The 14,659-nt window shown below is 56.0% G+C and overlaps 1 protein-coding gene across 3 annotated transcripts in view; it reads left to right on the top strand.

Moving 5' to 3' along the window:
* Window positions 1-36: 36 nt before the first annotated feature.
* The window catches only part of TMEM104 (transmembrane protein 104), a 49,095-nt gene continuing 34,472 nt past the window's right edge, over window positions 37-14,659 (top strand). Inside the window, exons 1-8 of one of the 3 annotated variants that reach the window (XM_059048556.2) lie at window positions 37-134; window positions 735-857; window positions 4,377-4,498; window positions 7,982-8,063; window positions 8,534-8,630; window positions 9,542-9,622; window positions 13,668-13,767; window positions 14,311-14,416. In XM_059048556.2, coding sequence (XP_058904539.1) covers window positions 813-857; window positions 4,377-4,498; window positions 7,982-8,063; window positions 8,534-8,630; window positions 9,542-9,622; window positions 13,668-13,767; window positions 14,311-14,416 — 633 coding nt within the window. In that variant the 5' untranslated portion in view covers window positions 37-134; window positions 735-812. Of the gene's footprint in view, window positions 135-734; window positions 858-1,880; window positions 2,946-4,376; window positions 4,499-7,981; window positions 8,064-8,533; window positions 8,631-9,541; window positions 9,623-13,667; window positions 13,768-14,307; window positions 14,417-14,659 lie in introns of those variants that run through there. The other 2 variants (XM_059048555.2, XM_067020763.1) reach the window with 2 other exon arrangements.

Below are 14,659 nucleotides of genomic sequence, written 5' to 3'. Positions count from 1 at the left end.
AGGCGCGCACAAAAAAGGTGGGCTCCCGGCGCGGGCGCATGCGTGCTGCCGGCGCTGGTGAGGGACAGCTGGCGCCGGCAGTTACGCCGGGTCGGAGACAGCGGCTGCGGTAGCGGGAGCAAGCTTCGCTGCAGGTGTCGGAGCGGGAGGGTGTGATGGAATGGGGTCGTGCCACACTCGGGGCTCCTCCACGAGGGAGGAAGAAATGGGGGAGAGGCTCGGAGAGGGCCTCTTTGGAAGAGGGGGAGGCTGGAGGGTGGAGAGCCCTAAGGCAGGTTGGGAGACGTGGAGGCCCCGTTAAAAAGGAGAGGCTCTGGGGCAAGGAGTTGGGTTGGGGGGTGACCTAGGAAAGCCCTCAGCCCCTTGCTCTAGGCGGAGGAGGCAGAAAGTTACTTGGCTTCCCTGTGTGGTAGTGAGCTCGCTGTTCTGGCATTCAGTGGGGGATAACCAGAGTGTGTAAAGGAGACCCTTGTGGTGGGTGACTCTTAGTGGCGTCTGAGGCCCCTTAAATCACCTGGAGTCTGAGCGGCAATGAATACATGCCCTGCACAGGCAGGAAAAAGTTAGAAACCACCCAGGTGTCATCATACAGGGAGGTCCTTCCCTCCGGGCTCTCTTTTGACAGATAAGGCCGTAAGTGGCTGTGATTAAAGGACAGGGAGGGGGTGGCTCTGTAGACCTCCCTCCGCTCGCGTCTAGGTCCATCAGAAAGCTGAAGTCTGCTCTTTTCCTAGGGAGCCACAGCCGCCGCCGCCGCCGCCGCCGCACCGAAGGAACCTTGGCAGCCGACGGACCCGTCCTCGCTTTTGGAAATGGCGGGTGAAATCACAGAGACCGGGGAGCTCTATTCTCCCTATGTGAGTTTTACTTTTGGAGCTGTTTTGCCCACATCAGTGCCCTTGGCTTCTGGAGAAGCACACTGCTTCCTGTGGACTGTACTTGGGAGGCCTGCGGCTTTCATAGGCGCGGTCTGGGAAGCCCAGGCAGCAGCAGCCACGGTGAATGTATGACGAGAGTCAGGTTTGTTCACTCTAAACGTGTTGCTCAGAGAGCGGTCAAGAAAGGAAAACGGACTTGCTCGCTCGTTATTTCTGTCTCAGGGCTGCTAGCACTTGCAAACTGAGGCTACTTCAGGTGGATGAAGGCTGTCGCCTGTAGACTCTGGGCTCTGCTCCCCTTAGCAGTTCGAAACCACTTCGGTTCTCAGCTGAGTTTTTTTTTTTTCCCCCCTCAGGTGAATTTTAAGTTGCACAACTTTTATAGTCTTGGATGACATAAGAGGCGGAGAAAGCCTACGGAGACTTCCAGTTGCCATTTGGTGGAGTCTGTAACTAGGACCACTAGAATGGCTGATTTCTCACTGTCTTGGGTCCGCTTTACCCCCACCCCTCACGTGTACGCTCAGTTTATCTTCTTTGTGTAAATATAAGATAGGTTATGGTTACGTCACGGAATCCTCTATGCTTGAATGAGTAGCTGGAGGGTTGGAATAATCGAATGATTGATTCATGTTGCTACCAAGTATCCCAGAGAAAGGCAGCACTGCCTTAAATAGCAAGAGTCCTCTTTCTAGAAAGTACCTAACCTTCAACAGCTGCCCTGCTCTGCACTTTGCTGGGGATCCATGCTGTTTCTGCCAGCTTCACAGACTCTAGAGCTGTGGTGTGATGCATAAGGAAGCACCTCTGAGAACAGCTGGCAAAACCCCTCACACGAGGGTCCTCCTGCTGGGTCTCTGCCATTTGTGTGTGGCTCCAAGGGAGCCTCCTTCAACTCAGTAATTTATCAGGGAAGTCTTTCTTTTTTTTTTTTTAAAGTATTTATTTTTGGCTGCGTTGGGTCTTCGTTGCTGTGCGCGGGCTTTCTCTAGCTGCGGCGAGCGGGAGCTACTCTTCGTTGCGGTGCGCGGGCTTCTCATTGCGGTGGCTTCTCTTGTTGCGGAGCACGGGCTCCAGGCGCATGGGCTTCAGTAGTTGTGGCTCGTGGGCTCAGTAGTTGTGGCTCGCGGGTGCTAGAGCGCAGGCTCGGTAGTTGTGGCGCACGGGCTTAGTTGCTCCGCGGCATGTGGGATCCTCCCGGACCAGGGCTCGAACCCGTGTCCCCTGCATTGGCAGGAGGATTCTTAACCACTGCGGCACCAGGGAAGTCCGGGGAGGTCTTTCTTGAACCTTGGAATGAATCAGGTCATGCCCCTCTCATTAGTGGAATTGCGTCACAGCTCACAGCCTCCTCTGGGTATCAGCAGTGACACGTCCACACTGTCCACGAAAGCCACCACGGTTCCTGCGTCATCTTTACAACATCTGTAAGCTTCGAGGCGAGGAAATGAGTTGTTTCTGTAGCTGAGTGTTGGGAAGGAAAACCTTTAATGTGCCCACTTTTCTTGTGCCTCCCGCTGTTCAGTAATCATTTCACACATCAGCATGTGCCCACAGGAAATGGGGCAGTGAGACCTAAAAGTCTCAGCGGGTTCTGCCTTTAAAAAATTTTTTCCTCCATTTCCTACATGTTCGGTTTCGTTTGAGGCGTGTGTTCAAGGGCCGACTCTGGGCACTGGCCGTAAGCAACTGCTCGTATTCTCTTATCCTGCCAGTGAAGAGAGAGGCGGGGGGAAGGTGGGTGGTGCTGAGGATGGGGTGGCGTTCACCAGGGTTAGTGGTCTCGGTTTGAGCCGAGAACACACCTCCTGCCTGAGGTTTCCTTAACTCTGCCATCCTGCGAGAATGGTTCTTGATCCCCTGTGGGACCAGGAGAAGGGTGTGAGGCGCACCACCCACTGAGCCCAGGGAGGCCGCGGAACGGACTTTACCGCAGATGCTGCCCAGCGCGATGTGGGCGGAACCTGCTCTGCCCGCCTCGGGAGACCATGACCCTGAGTGGCACATCAGCCCATAACCCGGTCATTCCCAGCGCCAAGCCGCTCCCTGCCTCTGCGGTGCCCTGTGGTGAGTCCTTGCCCCTCCTGGGTGTCAGGGGTGTTTGCCTTAGCCTGCATTCTTCTGCATAAACTGTGTAATGAGCGGACGAGCCTCGCAGGGGACTCGGATGACAAACCCTCTCAAGGATGGTGCCGGACGCAGGTTTAGGCCCATGCATTCCCCCCATAAGTGATCTCAGAACAGGCGTGTCTGTTTCCCCATTTATGGGGACCATGAGTGGCTCGGGACTGCAGGGATCGTGTGATCAAAATAGAGGAAGAAGGGCGTCACTGCCTACATAAGGGTAACTGCTGAGGCTGCCTTCCACCGGCCGGCCTCGCGGAAGATCGATGCGGGTGCTTTCGAAGGAAAGAGGGCTTGTCTCCTGGCCTGAAACCCTAGTTGTTGCTTCCTCATCTCTGCCACCCTTCTGTTTCCTTTGACAACTGTCGTTGGGGAAGCCGTTGAAAGATGCCCGTGACCCCGGCCTCATGCACACCTGCGGGTGAGGCCGCGGGAACGCTGCACTGAACCCCCTCGAGCACAGGGGAGCGGGTCTGCCACCCCGAGGGACAGGGACTGTGCCTTCTCCACTTCAGCCACAGAGGAAGAGTCCGGAACAAGAGGAAGCTCGGTTTGCATAGCCTTCTTTATTGAGACCACAGCAGGGCTTTGTTTCACCACTTTTGGTCATGCCTCCCTGGAGGCTGTCCCCACCGAGCTGTCACCTAACAAGCAGAAGAGCAATTCACTGCCTTGTTTCCTCCTGCTTCACAACTGCCTTCTACCCGGCCTGTGGCTCAGCTCAGGTCTGCTTCCTGCGTCGTGCTCTGCGCCTTGGGATTGGTCCCTACCCATCCCGGTTACTGAAAGTAAGCAGGGTTTAACGCTGGCCAGGAAAGTGGAGAAGCCGTATATTTCCCTATGGTATTTCCTGCAGCACCACCAGGCCCGGAGTGCTTGCCTCAGAACTAAAAAATAGCAACAACCCAAGACAAATGTGATTACTAATTTCTGCTCTTAACTGCCAGTAGTTGATCCCTAATTAACTTCCTTGTCAAGTTCGTAAAGGGCTCAGTAGTTGTGGCTCGCGGGCTTAGTTGCTCCGCGGCATGTGGGAATCTTCCTGGACCAGGGCTCGAACCCGTGTCCCCTGCATTGGCAGGCAGATTCCTAACCACTGTGCCACCAGGGAAGCCCAACCAGAGACATTTTGAAAAGACTGATGGAACCCGGAGCTTCAGTCTTCCAGGCGTTCACGTTGGGCTCCCAGCAGCCGGCTGCAGATCCCGCCTCCCTGGAACCTGGGTGGAAGCCTCCCTGCTTACCTGCTCGCCTGGCAAAGGCCTGGCCTCCTGACCTCCACGGTTTTGCCGTTGCCCAGGGTCACCCCTGGGAGCTGTTCCGGGGTGAGGCTCGTTAATTTCTGGGCTCGACTGTCACCTCTCTTGCTTCCAGGTCGGACTGGTGTATATGTTTAACCTCATCGTGGGCACTGGCGCACTCACCATGCCCAAGGCCTTTGCCACAGCTGGGTGGCTTGTCAGCCTGGTCCTGCTGGTGTTCCTGGGCTTCATGAGGTAAGAGGCCACCCCCGGGGGGCTGGGGGCAGAGCTGGGGGAGTCTGCCCAGGAAGCCCGAGCTCTCTGCATCAGTGTGGGGGAAGATGTCTGTGGTGAGCGAGTCCTGACAGGTGCCCGGAGCCAGGAAAGGAGGCCCAGAGGTCTCAGGGGCTCGCTCTGATGGAGCGGTTGTCCACCCCCAATCACTGAGAAGTGAAGACCCCCAGTTAGGCTGTGGGGTGTCTCACCGTGGTGCTTGTGTGTTTCTTCGCCTCCGCTGTTGTACCCTTTCTTAATGTTACCGTCGACGTTTGTTCCCTGAGAAAGTCCCCCCTAACCACAGAAGAGAATCTCACGAATGTTTCAGGAGATAACGGGGGAAATCAGTTTGGAATTTAGAATTTGTCTAAGATGGTTCCACAGTCAGCAGTAAACGCGCAGGTGTGCGCAGTTAGGTGTTAATCTCGCCTGGCTTTGTCCTCGGCAGCAAATAGGAGGCCAGCGCCTGCCTCAGCCTTCAGGGGCGCCCGCCCCTTGCACAGGTGTGTGGGATTCACCTGGAATCCACCAGCTGGTGCTTCTACGGACGACTCTTCGGGGATCTCTCAGGCAGGTGCCCCAGGCTAGGAAGGGATTTAGGACTGAGCGTTTCCAGCCCCCTCAAGCTGGTAGGAACCTGAAAGCTGCAAAAACGACCGGAGTGGGGCTTCCCTGGCGGCGCAGTGGTTGGGGGTCCGCCTGCCGATGCAGGGCACACGGGTTCGTGCCCCGGTCCGGGAATATCCCACATGCCGCGGAGCAGCTGGGCCCGTGAGCCGTGGCCGCTGAGCCTGCGCGTCCGGAGCCTGTGCTGCGCAACGGGAGAGGCCACAACGGTGAGAGGCCCATGTACTGCAAAAACATTAAAAAATTTTAAAAAAAGAGGGGGGAGGGAACACCTGGAGCCCCTCCAAGGGGCGCCATCCCCGAGAGAAGTGGCAGCAGGCCCTGTTCTTCGGTGCCTGGGGTTGCGCCCTGCTGAACAGAGCGGAGGTCCCCGCCCTTGCAGGCTTACCTCTCTTCTCCAGGGAGACGGACAGTTAGTAGTGCAGATAACAAGGGTAGAGTACGTTCGGTGATGAGTGATAAGGGGAAACGTATAGCGAGGTGAGGGGTTCAGGAGCCTGGAGTGGCCACGGTTTGAAGTAGGTGGTCCGTGGCCGTGGAGGGCAGCGGACTGGGAGGACGAAGGAGGGGGCACTAGTGGAGGAGTGAAACAGTTTAGTAGCTGAAGTGAGTTAAGACCTAGAGGAGGCTGCACAGGATGGGAAAACACCCGTGTTTTTCAGTTTCTTCCCACGTTTTCTTCTGGGGGGTTTTGTGGCCAGCCTTGAGGGACTGTTGGCTCATTACGTACTGCGAGCCCTGGCAACCGAGAGCCCCAGAAGTCCTTGTCCTTCTGTGACCCTGCAGCCCCCTTCAAAGGACCTTCAGCGCAGGCAGCCACCTGAACGGGAAGTGGTTAGCGGGGGGCTCCCAGCTAGGGGCCGCCACGCCCCAACCCCCCCGCTCAACCCATCTGTGTTTCAGACGTGATCAGTGATCTGGCTTTGTGCAGCCTGGAGAAGCCTCTTTACGCCTTAAGATTGATTTTAGTTCCACTTCCCAAAAGAAGGGGAAATCGAAAGCCGTTAAAACGGCTTTAGTTAAACGGCTTTAGTGACCGTTAAAACGGTCACTTAGGCAAGGTAGTGAGAAACCTTTCTAGGAGGTGCTGCGGCGGCTGGAGTGGGAGTTTCAAAGACGACTGCCCCACCCGTATGGAGATGGAGTGGGTGTGGGTTAACCTCTGTGTCGTCCCCGCCCCCCCAGCCACCTGACTGCTGGGCCAGGCAGCCAGCCTGCAGCAGGTGACAGCGGCCGAGGCAGGGGCTCGGGGTCGAGTCTGGCGGCAGGCTGCCGGGTGGCTTCAAGAAACAGGGAGATGCATGTTCCATCCCGGGTCGTTTCAGCAAGGACGGAGTCATTCCTCAGGTTTTATCAGCAGGAAAGCGGTCCTCCCCTGTACTACCGGCTGCAACGAGAGCCCTCCCGCTGACATCCGTGTCTCTCCCATTTCCTTAAGTAAAGATGATTTTTCACTCTAGTCTGACTTCTCAGCAAATGTCTGGTGCCACCTCCCAATTTCCCTTTTGATTCGGACCAGATTATTAGGAAATTAAAATGTGAACATATTTTAATTTATTAATATGTTTTAATTTATTAAATATATTAATTTATTGGTATATTTTAACTTATTAATACGTTGTTCATTGGGACTTCCCTGGCGGCACAGTGGTTAAGTCTCCGCACTCACAGTGCAGGGGACCCGGGTTTGATCCCTGGTCAGGGGACTAGACCCCACGTGCATGCCGCAACTAAGAGTTCGCCTGCCACAACCAAGGAGCCCACGAGCTGCAACTAAGGAGCCCGCCTGCTGTAACGGAGACCCAGCGCAACCAAATAAATTAATTAACATTTTTTAAAATACATTATGCATTAATATATTGTAGTTTATTTTAATAACTAATATTGAAGTAACAGTTATTTTAATACTAACCAGATTACTAGGAAAGTAAAGGTACCCCCCAAAAAAAGGAGGGGATGATTCCAGAGCCAAGTGTCCTTTTCAATTATTATTATTTTTTTTTAAATTAATTTATTTTACTTTTGGCTGCATTGGGTCTTTGTTGCTGCGCGCTGGCTTTCTCTAGTTGCGGTGAGCGGGGGCTACTCTTCGTTGCGGTGCGGGGGCTTCTCTTTTTGTGGAGCACGGGCTCTAGGCACGTGGGCTCAGTAGTTTGTGGCTCGCGGGCTCTAGAGCACAGGCTCAGTAGTTGTGCACGGTTTTAGCTGCTCCGCGGCATGTGGGATCCTCCCGGACCAGGGCTCGAACCTGTGTCCCCTGCATTGGCAGGCGGATTCTTAACCACCGCGCTACCAGGGAAGTCCCCCTTTTCAATTATATCCACACCTGTGCTCTGTCCATTAGTGTGTGTAACTGAGGGTTGACCGCTTGGCTAGCGAGGAGAGGGGAGAGCCGCCTGCTGCCCTTCCCAGAAGCTCTGGAAGGGCCCCCTTGTGGACCAGCCTCCTCTTCCCAGCTTACAGCATTGCCTGGTGTTCGTCCTCCCGTCTCTCCCACCTCTGCCCCCCGACAGTCCCCTTCTGGGGAGCAGTACCACCTTGCCCCCCCAGGCAAGGGAGCACCTCTCCCCCAGGCTCTCTCTCTCTCCTTCCCATCAGCTTATTTCACACCCTTCTCTCCAGAGCACTGGAAATACGTTCTAAGCACAGACAGACGTCAGGAAGAGCACAGGAGGCACCGCTTGCTCACACGTGCTCTTTTATCAGCTCAGACCCATCTCAGAAGTTGTCGGGCTTGTTGGTCGGGTCAGGGCTTAAACGGCTTTTCCTTTCGTTTTGTACCTTCTCCATACTCCTCCCTGCCTCTCGCAGTTGACACGCGGCCTTCCCTTGCAGTTTTGTGACGACTACCTTCGTGGTGGAGACCATGGCGGCAGCCAACGCTCAGCTCCGCTGGAAGAGAATGGAAACCCATCAGGTGTGCGCGCTGCTCTTGGCTCCGGGCAGGGCCCCCGGGCAGTTGTGTGCGAAGAGGGGGCCCTCAGCAGCCAGTCCTCTCCCTCCCGACGCCTGGAGGGCTCCTCACCACAGAGCTGCTCCGGGACCCCAGCCCAGAGCTGAAGTTCACAGCCATGTCAGCTTACAGAACAAACGCAGTCTCTGCTCTTTTAACGTCCCCTTATTCGTCCCTCCTCACCCGGCCTTGAGCTGGCTCAGTCATTCTGAACCTTTGTACCCAGGAACTGGGCCACAGCTTCTCCCTCCCAGTGTGTCTGACCCTCTGATGTGACAGCAGGGAAGTGTTGAAAGCTTCCTAATCAGATACTTTCTAGGAAGAAATTACAAAGGAAACAGGCTCTCCGTTGGCTGTCCCAGGGCTTTGCTGTAGAGCGTGTACCCTCTCTTTTCCTAGTTTGTTCTCATCCTCCCGGTCCCACCCCCTCCTAGGAGGAGGAAGACGATGACTCCTCCACGGCCTCTGACAGTGATGTTCTCATCCAGGACAGCTACGAGCGGGCAGAGAAACGGCCCATCCTGTCTGTGCGTAAGTCTTGGGCTTCTGGGCTGGCCCGTGCTTCCTTCCCTCTGGTCTGCGGGGTTCCCCTTGCTCGTGAGAGGGCCCGAAGGACTCCCTACAGGGACCCTCTGGCATTTACCACCTGCGGGGAAGGCACCACGCCACAGTAGAGCAGAGCACCGGCCCTGCTGTCTCTGCTGCTAACTGGCGTCTGCAGCTTGGGGAGGTCCCTCCACCTCGGCCCCTGGAAGCTCAAGTAAATGTCAGGTCTCTGACTTCTGTCCCAACACACACACACGCGCGCACACACTCACTCTCATACGCGTGAACATACTCACACCACACTCGCGCACACACGTGCACACGCTCACACACGCTCACACGCTCACACACTCAGTCTCGTGCACACATGCCCTCACGCGCACACTCTCACGCACATACACCACACTCGCACACGCTCACACACGCACGTGCGCGTGCACACACACACACACACACACACACACACACTCCAGTTGTGCCAGGGCGAAGCGTCCCAGCCTTCCCTCTCACCCCACGGTGAGCATCCCTGGGATCCCTTTCTATAGACGATTTGTTTATTTACTTATTTATGTATTTATCTACTTATTTAATTTAGTCTATTTATTTATGGCCGTGCCGCATGGCATGCAGTATCTTAGTTCCGCAACCGGGGATCAAACCCACACCCCCTGCAGTGGAAGTGTGGCGTCCTAACCACTGGACCGCCAGGGAAGTCCCTCTAGATATTTCAAAATGTTTGAAGCAGGAAACATTAGGAAAACTTTTCTCAAAAGTTTGAATCCCTTGGGATGTCATTATTCTGGAGAACTCAGTGAACTCAGCACCCCTTCTAAGAGCTTTTCCTCGTGAGAAAAAAAACAACAACAACCACTTCCTCTTTCTTCTTGGCTCCACAGAGAGGCATGGATCTCCGAACCTTTTTGAGATCACAGACCGGGTGGAGATGGGGCAGATGGCTTCCATGTTCTTCAGTAAAGGTGGGAGTGCCTTCTCCAGGTGGAGCAAGGGCAGGGGAAGAGCTGGTGCCTCCTTGGGGGCCGGGGCAGCCGGAGCGGGGGTTCCGCCTCAACTAGGGACGGGGCAGGCGAGGGGGAGGGGCAGATCCTCAGCCTGCAAAACCGCCTTGCTGAGAGGCCTGAACCACTTCAAGGTGTTTTCTGGGGTTCCTCCCCGTTCATCAACCCATCAGGAATAAAGAAGCAGCTACTTAGCGACTACAGCTCATACAGGTTGAGAGTCCCAAGCAGCTTTCCAAGGAAGGAAGCAGGCAGTGGAGGCGGCTAGTGGTTCTGTGCCTCTTGCCTGATTACTTCTGACTTGTCTTCTCTTTTCTTCTGGACTGTTCTGTGTAGGACAGGGCAGAGCAGCCACCTTGTGACAGTAGGGTGTGTGTGTGTGTCTGTGTGTGTCTGTGTGTGTGTGTGTCTGTCTTCCTGGTGGCCAGCAGAGGGCGCTAGGAGCCCACGCTCAGGACTGCTGCCTGGACTCAGCATCTAATCGTGACAGTAGGGTGTGTGTGTGTGTGTGTGTGTGACTCAGCATCTAATCGTGACAGTAGGGGTGTGTGTGGGGGGGTGGTGGGTGTGTGTAGGTGTGTGTGTGTGTGTGTGTGTGTGTGTGTGTGTGTGTGTGTGTGTGTCTTCCTCGTGGCCAGCAGAGGGCGCTAGGAGCCCACGCTCAGGACTGCTGCCTGGACTCGGCATCTGATCACCTCTCGTCACCTCTCCGTATGCTCCACCTGCGGCTTGGTGGGATCGGAAGGATAGCACCCAGCTTGGGTGCTGCCTTGTTGGTTCCTGCAACAATAGCTTAGACCTCCATTCCAAATCTTGTTCTTTTGGAAGATGAGCTATTTAGGGTTTAGCTTTTTTAAATGTTCGATCCTTCACAGAAAGTCAGACACATCTCAAAAAAATCCTTGACCTTGCAGTTACCTTGGGAGATTTTGTGCCCCTTCGTCAAAGCCCCTGTTTGCACAGGGGAGTGTCTCCCTTGGTTCTTTCCTGTCTTGAATGTGGCCACACTAAGTTAGAGCCGAGGGGGATTGTGGAAACTAGAATCTAGACTCTTCTCCATGGCTTCTTAGGACATCCCGCAGTCCGTTTATCACCATGGTGTGATGTGACGGAAGATGCTGACTGAGGTTGCCTTGGGGTCCGCCTCCCTCCGTCCTCCCCACCAGACCAGCCTCACTGAGGGTTCTCAGAATTTACCAAAACCAGACTGGGGGCTTCCCTCGTGGCGCAGTGGTTAAGAATCTGCCTGCCGATGCAGGGGACACGGGTTCAAGCCCTGGTCCGGGAAGATCCCACATGCCGTGGAGCAACTAAGCCCGTGCACCACAGCTACTGAGCCTGTGCTCTAGAGCCCACGAACCACAACTATTGAGCCCATGCGCCACAACTGCTGAAGCCCGTGTGCCTAGAGCCTGTGCTCCACAACAAAAGAAGCCACCACAGTGAGAGGCCCATGCACCACAATGAAGAGTAGCCCCCATTCACCACAGTTAGAGAAAGCCCATGCACAGCAACAAAAACCCAACACAGCCAAAAATAAGTATATTTATTTAAAAAAACCAGATTGGTTGTGTCTGGCCTGCTTCTGTGCTTTTCCTTTGTTCCATTTCTATCTCTCCCCATCTCATTAAACTCAGATCAGAGAGGCAAACATTTCCTTCTGGCTGCTGCACAGCCTCCTCCCAAATGCAAGCTTCTGAAAGAAAATGCACGTTGGAGGGGGGACATACACCTCTTAAACGTCCTTCCTAATTTTCATGTTTCACAGTCTGCCCTGATTTCTTTAAGAATTCTAGGAGCTTGTGGTTTTGTTTTGTCTTTTAATTAATTTATTTATTTTTGGCTGTGTTGGGTCTTCATTGCTACGTGCGGGCTTTCTCTGGTTGTGGCGAGCGGGGACTACTCTTAGTTGTGGTGCGGTGGCTTCTCTTGTTGCGGAGCACGGGCTCTAGGCACGCGGGCTCAGTAGTTGTGGCTCACGGGCTTAGTTGCTCCGCGGCATGTGGGGATCTTCCCGGACCAGGGCTCGAACCCGTGTCCCCTGCATCGGCAGGCGGATTCTTAACCCCTGCACCACCGGGGAAGCCCTGGTTTTGTTTTGTCTTTGTGTGTGTGTGTGTGTGTGTGTGTGTGTGTGTGCGTGTGCGTGCCCCACAGACTGGACTCCTAGTTTACCCAAATCTGGTAGAAAAGAAACATGTTTGTACAGGAGCAGCTCAGTCTTAAAGGATGCTCTCTCCCCACCTGCTCCTGGGCTCCTCAAGCTCGCCGCGGTAGCTGTGTGGCTGGGCCCTTCTTCCTTGCGGGGCCTGCCCTGTGTGCTGCACGATGTTGAGCAGCACCCCTGGCTTCTACCCACTAGTCGTCGGTAGCACCGCCCAGTCCTGACACTCAAAAGTGTCCTCAGACTTTGCCAAACGTCCCCAGTAGGGGGTGGGGGACAAAAAGCACCCCCGGTTGAAACCCCTGCTCGGCTCTATCCTAATTCATAGACCGTCACCTTCACCTTTGGGAGGGCTGCCACACTCCACACAAGGCTCCCTTGGGGTCCAGACTCGGTCCCTGTAATGAGAAATGCCAGTCCTGGTCACGGCTGTCCTCAAGGAAGTTCACTGATCCTCCCGCTCTGTGTGTCGTAATGAAATTTATTGATCAGGGAGGGCCAGTGACAGTTTTATAAACAGCGGACTTGAGTCCGAAGCAGGTGGAGAAAGGGCTGGGAGTGGGGAGGGGCGGGGCCTCCCTGCAGGAGCGATGGCTCAGAGCGGAAAGATGAGCGGGGGCTGGGCTCAGAGCCTGGGGGTGAGTGGAAGCTACCCCAGGGGCCACTGAGCTTGGAAATCCAGGGTTCTTTCAAGAACCCCGTCTTCCGCGAGTCTTTTCCGCCTAGGCTCCTAGGAGCAGAGCCGACCTCAAACAGCCCAGGAGGAACATGTCCCTGGCTTTCTCCCGGGACCTAGAGGCTCATCTGAGCCACCTGGATTAGAAGGGAACTGTCGCTTCATTTCTCTTTCTGTTCTCGGAGACTCTAGCAGCTTGAGATCAGTGAAACCAAAAACAAGCTATCAGTCTGAATGGGAGTTTGAGACTGGCGGTGTGGGGCCCCGACCCTGAGGTTGTAGGGCCCCGGATGCTTTTTTCAGCACTTTTACCCCTGATCTTTGTCGCTGGAATCATGTATGGAATTTAGCACTGGCTGAATTCTCACTGCACAGGATTAGAGACGGTCAGGGACTTGCCAGGGTCAGGAGAAGAGGCCACTGGGATGAAGACCAGAGCCTGAGTTCCCGCCTCCCAGGCCAGGCCCCTCCTGGAGGGAGGGGGGGGGCCAAGGTTTGCCTCTGCAGAGGGAGCCTCCACATCCCGTCCCTTCCGAAGTCAGCGTCCTCCCCTGCAGATGCTTCTTGTAAGGAGGGAGGTGAGCTGTCCCACTCCTGCCTCTCTCCCTGCACCAGGCCACCCGTGTCCCTCTGGGGTGCTTGGCGATGGACCACGTTCAGGATGAGGCACTTGGTCTTCGGGAACCAAGGGCTTCTTACCCTCCTGATTTCAGCTTCCGGAGCTGGGCCACTTCCTGTTCTCTTCTTTTCAGCCCCTCAGTCTTTCATCTTAGAGCCCTGTGTGCGGCTGCGCAGGAGGCCCTGGTCCGGGCGAGCCCGCGGGTTTAGGCCCCGACTCAGGCCATCCCTCCTTCCCCCCTCCGGGCAGCCTGTCCCGAGCGCGAAGACGCCTCCGGGTCCTCCCTGGCCAGTCCACGCCCCACACTCGCCCTGGATGCAGAACCTCTCTGATCCAGTCCCGCCCACCACCGGGCGACTGTCAATGAGCAGACGTGTCTCCCGCCAGCATCTCGGTGTAGGTAGCCAGGACGAGAAACAGGACTTGGGGGTTGTTTTCCCACTCTGCTTGGAGAACGAAAGCCGTGGATGAGGTAGAGCTGTAGTCATCAAAATAGCAGGCCGGCGTTTCCCTGCGGCTCCCTGACCGATGGCTTTGTTGCTTTCAGTGGGGGTCAACCTGTTCTATTTCTGCATCATCATCTACCTGTATGGGGACCTGGCCATCTATGCTGCCGCCGTGCCCTTCTCTCTCATGCAGGTGACCTGGTGAGTGTCCCCCCTGCCCCCCACACCAGCTACAGCCAGAGGGGCTTCCTTGGGCAGTTGGGGCAGTGTTTTTTCAGGGTAGAAGCCCAACACCAGACGAGTCCATCATGTCTGAGGCCCTCTTCTGCACGCATCACAGCCAGCCGTGCGTCCTGGCCTTCGGAGACGCACTGCTCAGCGCTGACCCCATCCCTGCCCCGCCGGGAAGGGGACTGGGGTCCCCACCAGTCGCCGGGAAACAGTGCAGCAGGAATAAGGAATAGGCGCCGCCCCCAGAGACAGAAAAACGTGGCTTGTGGAGAGCCAGAGCGTGGGACCTGAAGCTGCAGCTGGGGTCCCCACCAGTCGCCGGGAAACAGTGCAGCAGGAATAAGGAATAGGCGCCTGCCCCCAGAGACAGAAGAACGTGGCTTGTGGAGAGCCAGAGCGTGGGACCTGAAGCTGCAGCTGGGGGGCAGTTGCCCCGATCAGTAACAGCAGGTTCTGTCTGCTTCCGGCCAGGCAGGGAGGCCCACACTCAGCCATTGTTCTCTCTATCAGCAGCACCGTGGGCAACGACTCCTGCGGAGTGGAGGCCGAGGCCAAGTACAACGACACGGACCTGTGCTGGGGGCCCCTGCGCCGCGTGGACGCCTACCGCATCTATCTGGTGAGTGGTCGGCCGGGCCGGCCCCGGGGGACCAGGGGCCTGGGAGCCGCCTGCACTCTCGGCTAGAACTTTCCCCAGAGCGGAGAGTCTGCACAGCCCCACAGCCTGGCTCATTACTGGGGCTTTGGTCCCGGGCAGAAAGTGGATCATGTGGCTACAGTGCCAGCCCCAGAGCGTTCCGGCCACCGGGCTTCCATCGTATGTGGTTTGGAGTTGGCATTGGGGTTGGCGCCAGCTCCAGGG

This window comes from Kogia breviceps, chromosome 19 (assembly GCF_026419965.1).
Source record: "Kogia breviceps isolate mKogBre1 chromosome 19, mKogBre1 haplotype 1, whole genome shotgun sequence".
In the NCBI taxonomy this organism is placed as follows: domain Eukaryota; kingdom Metazoa; phylum Chordata; class Mammalia; order Artiodactyla; family Physeteridae; genus Kogia; species Kogia breviceps.
The sequence above is the reverse complement of the archived record's forward strand: the minus strand, read 5'-3'. Positions and strand labels throughout refer to the sequence as shown.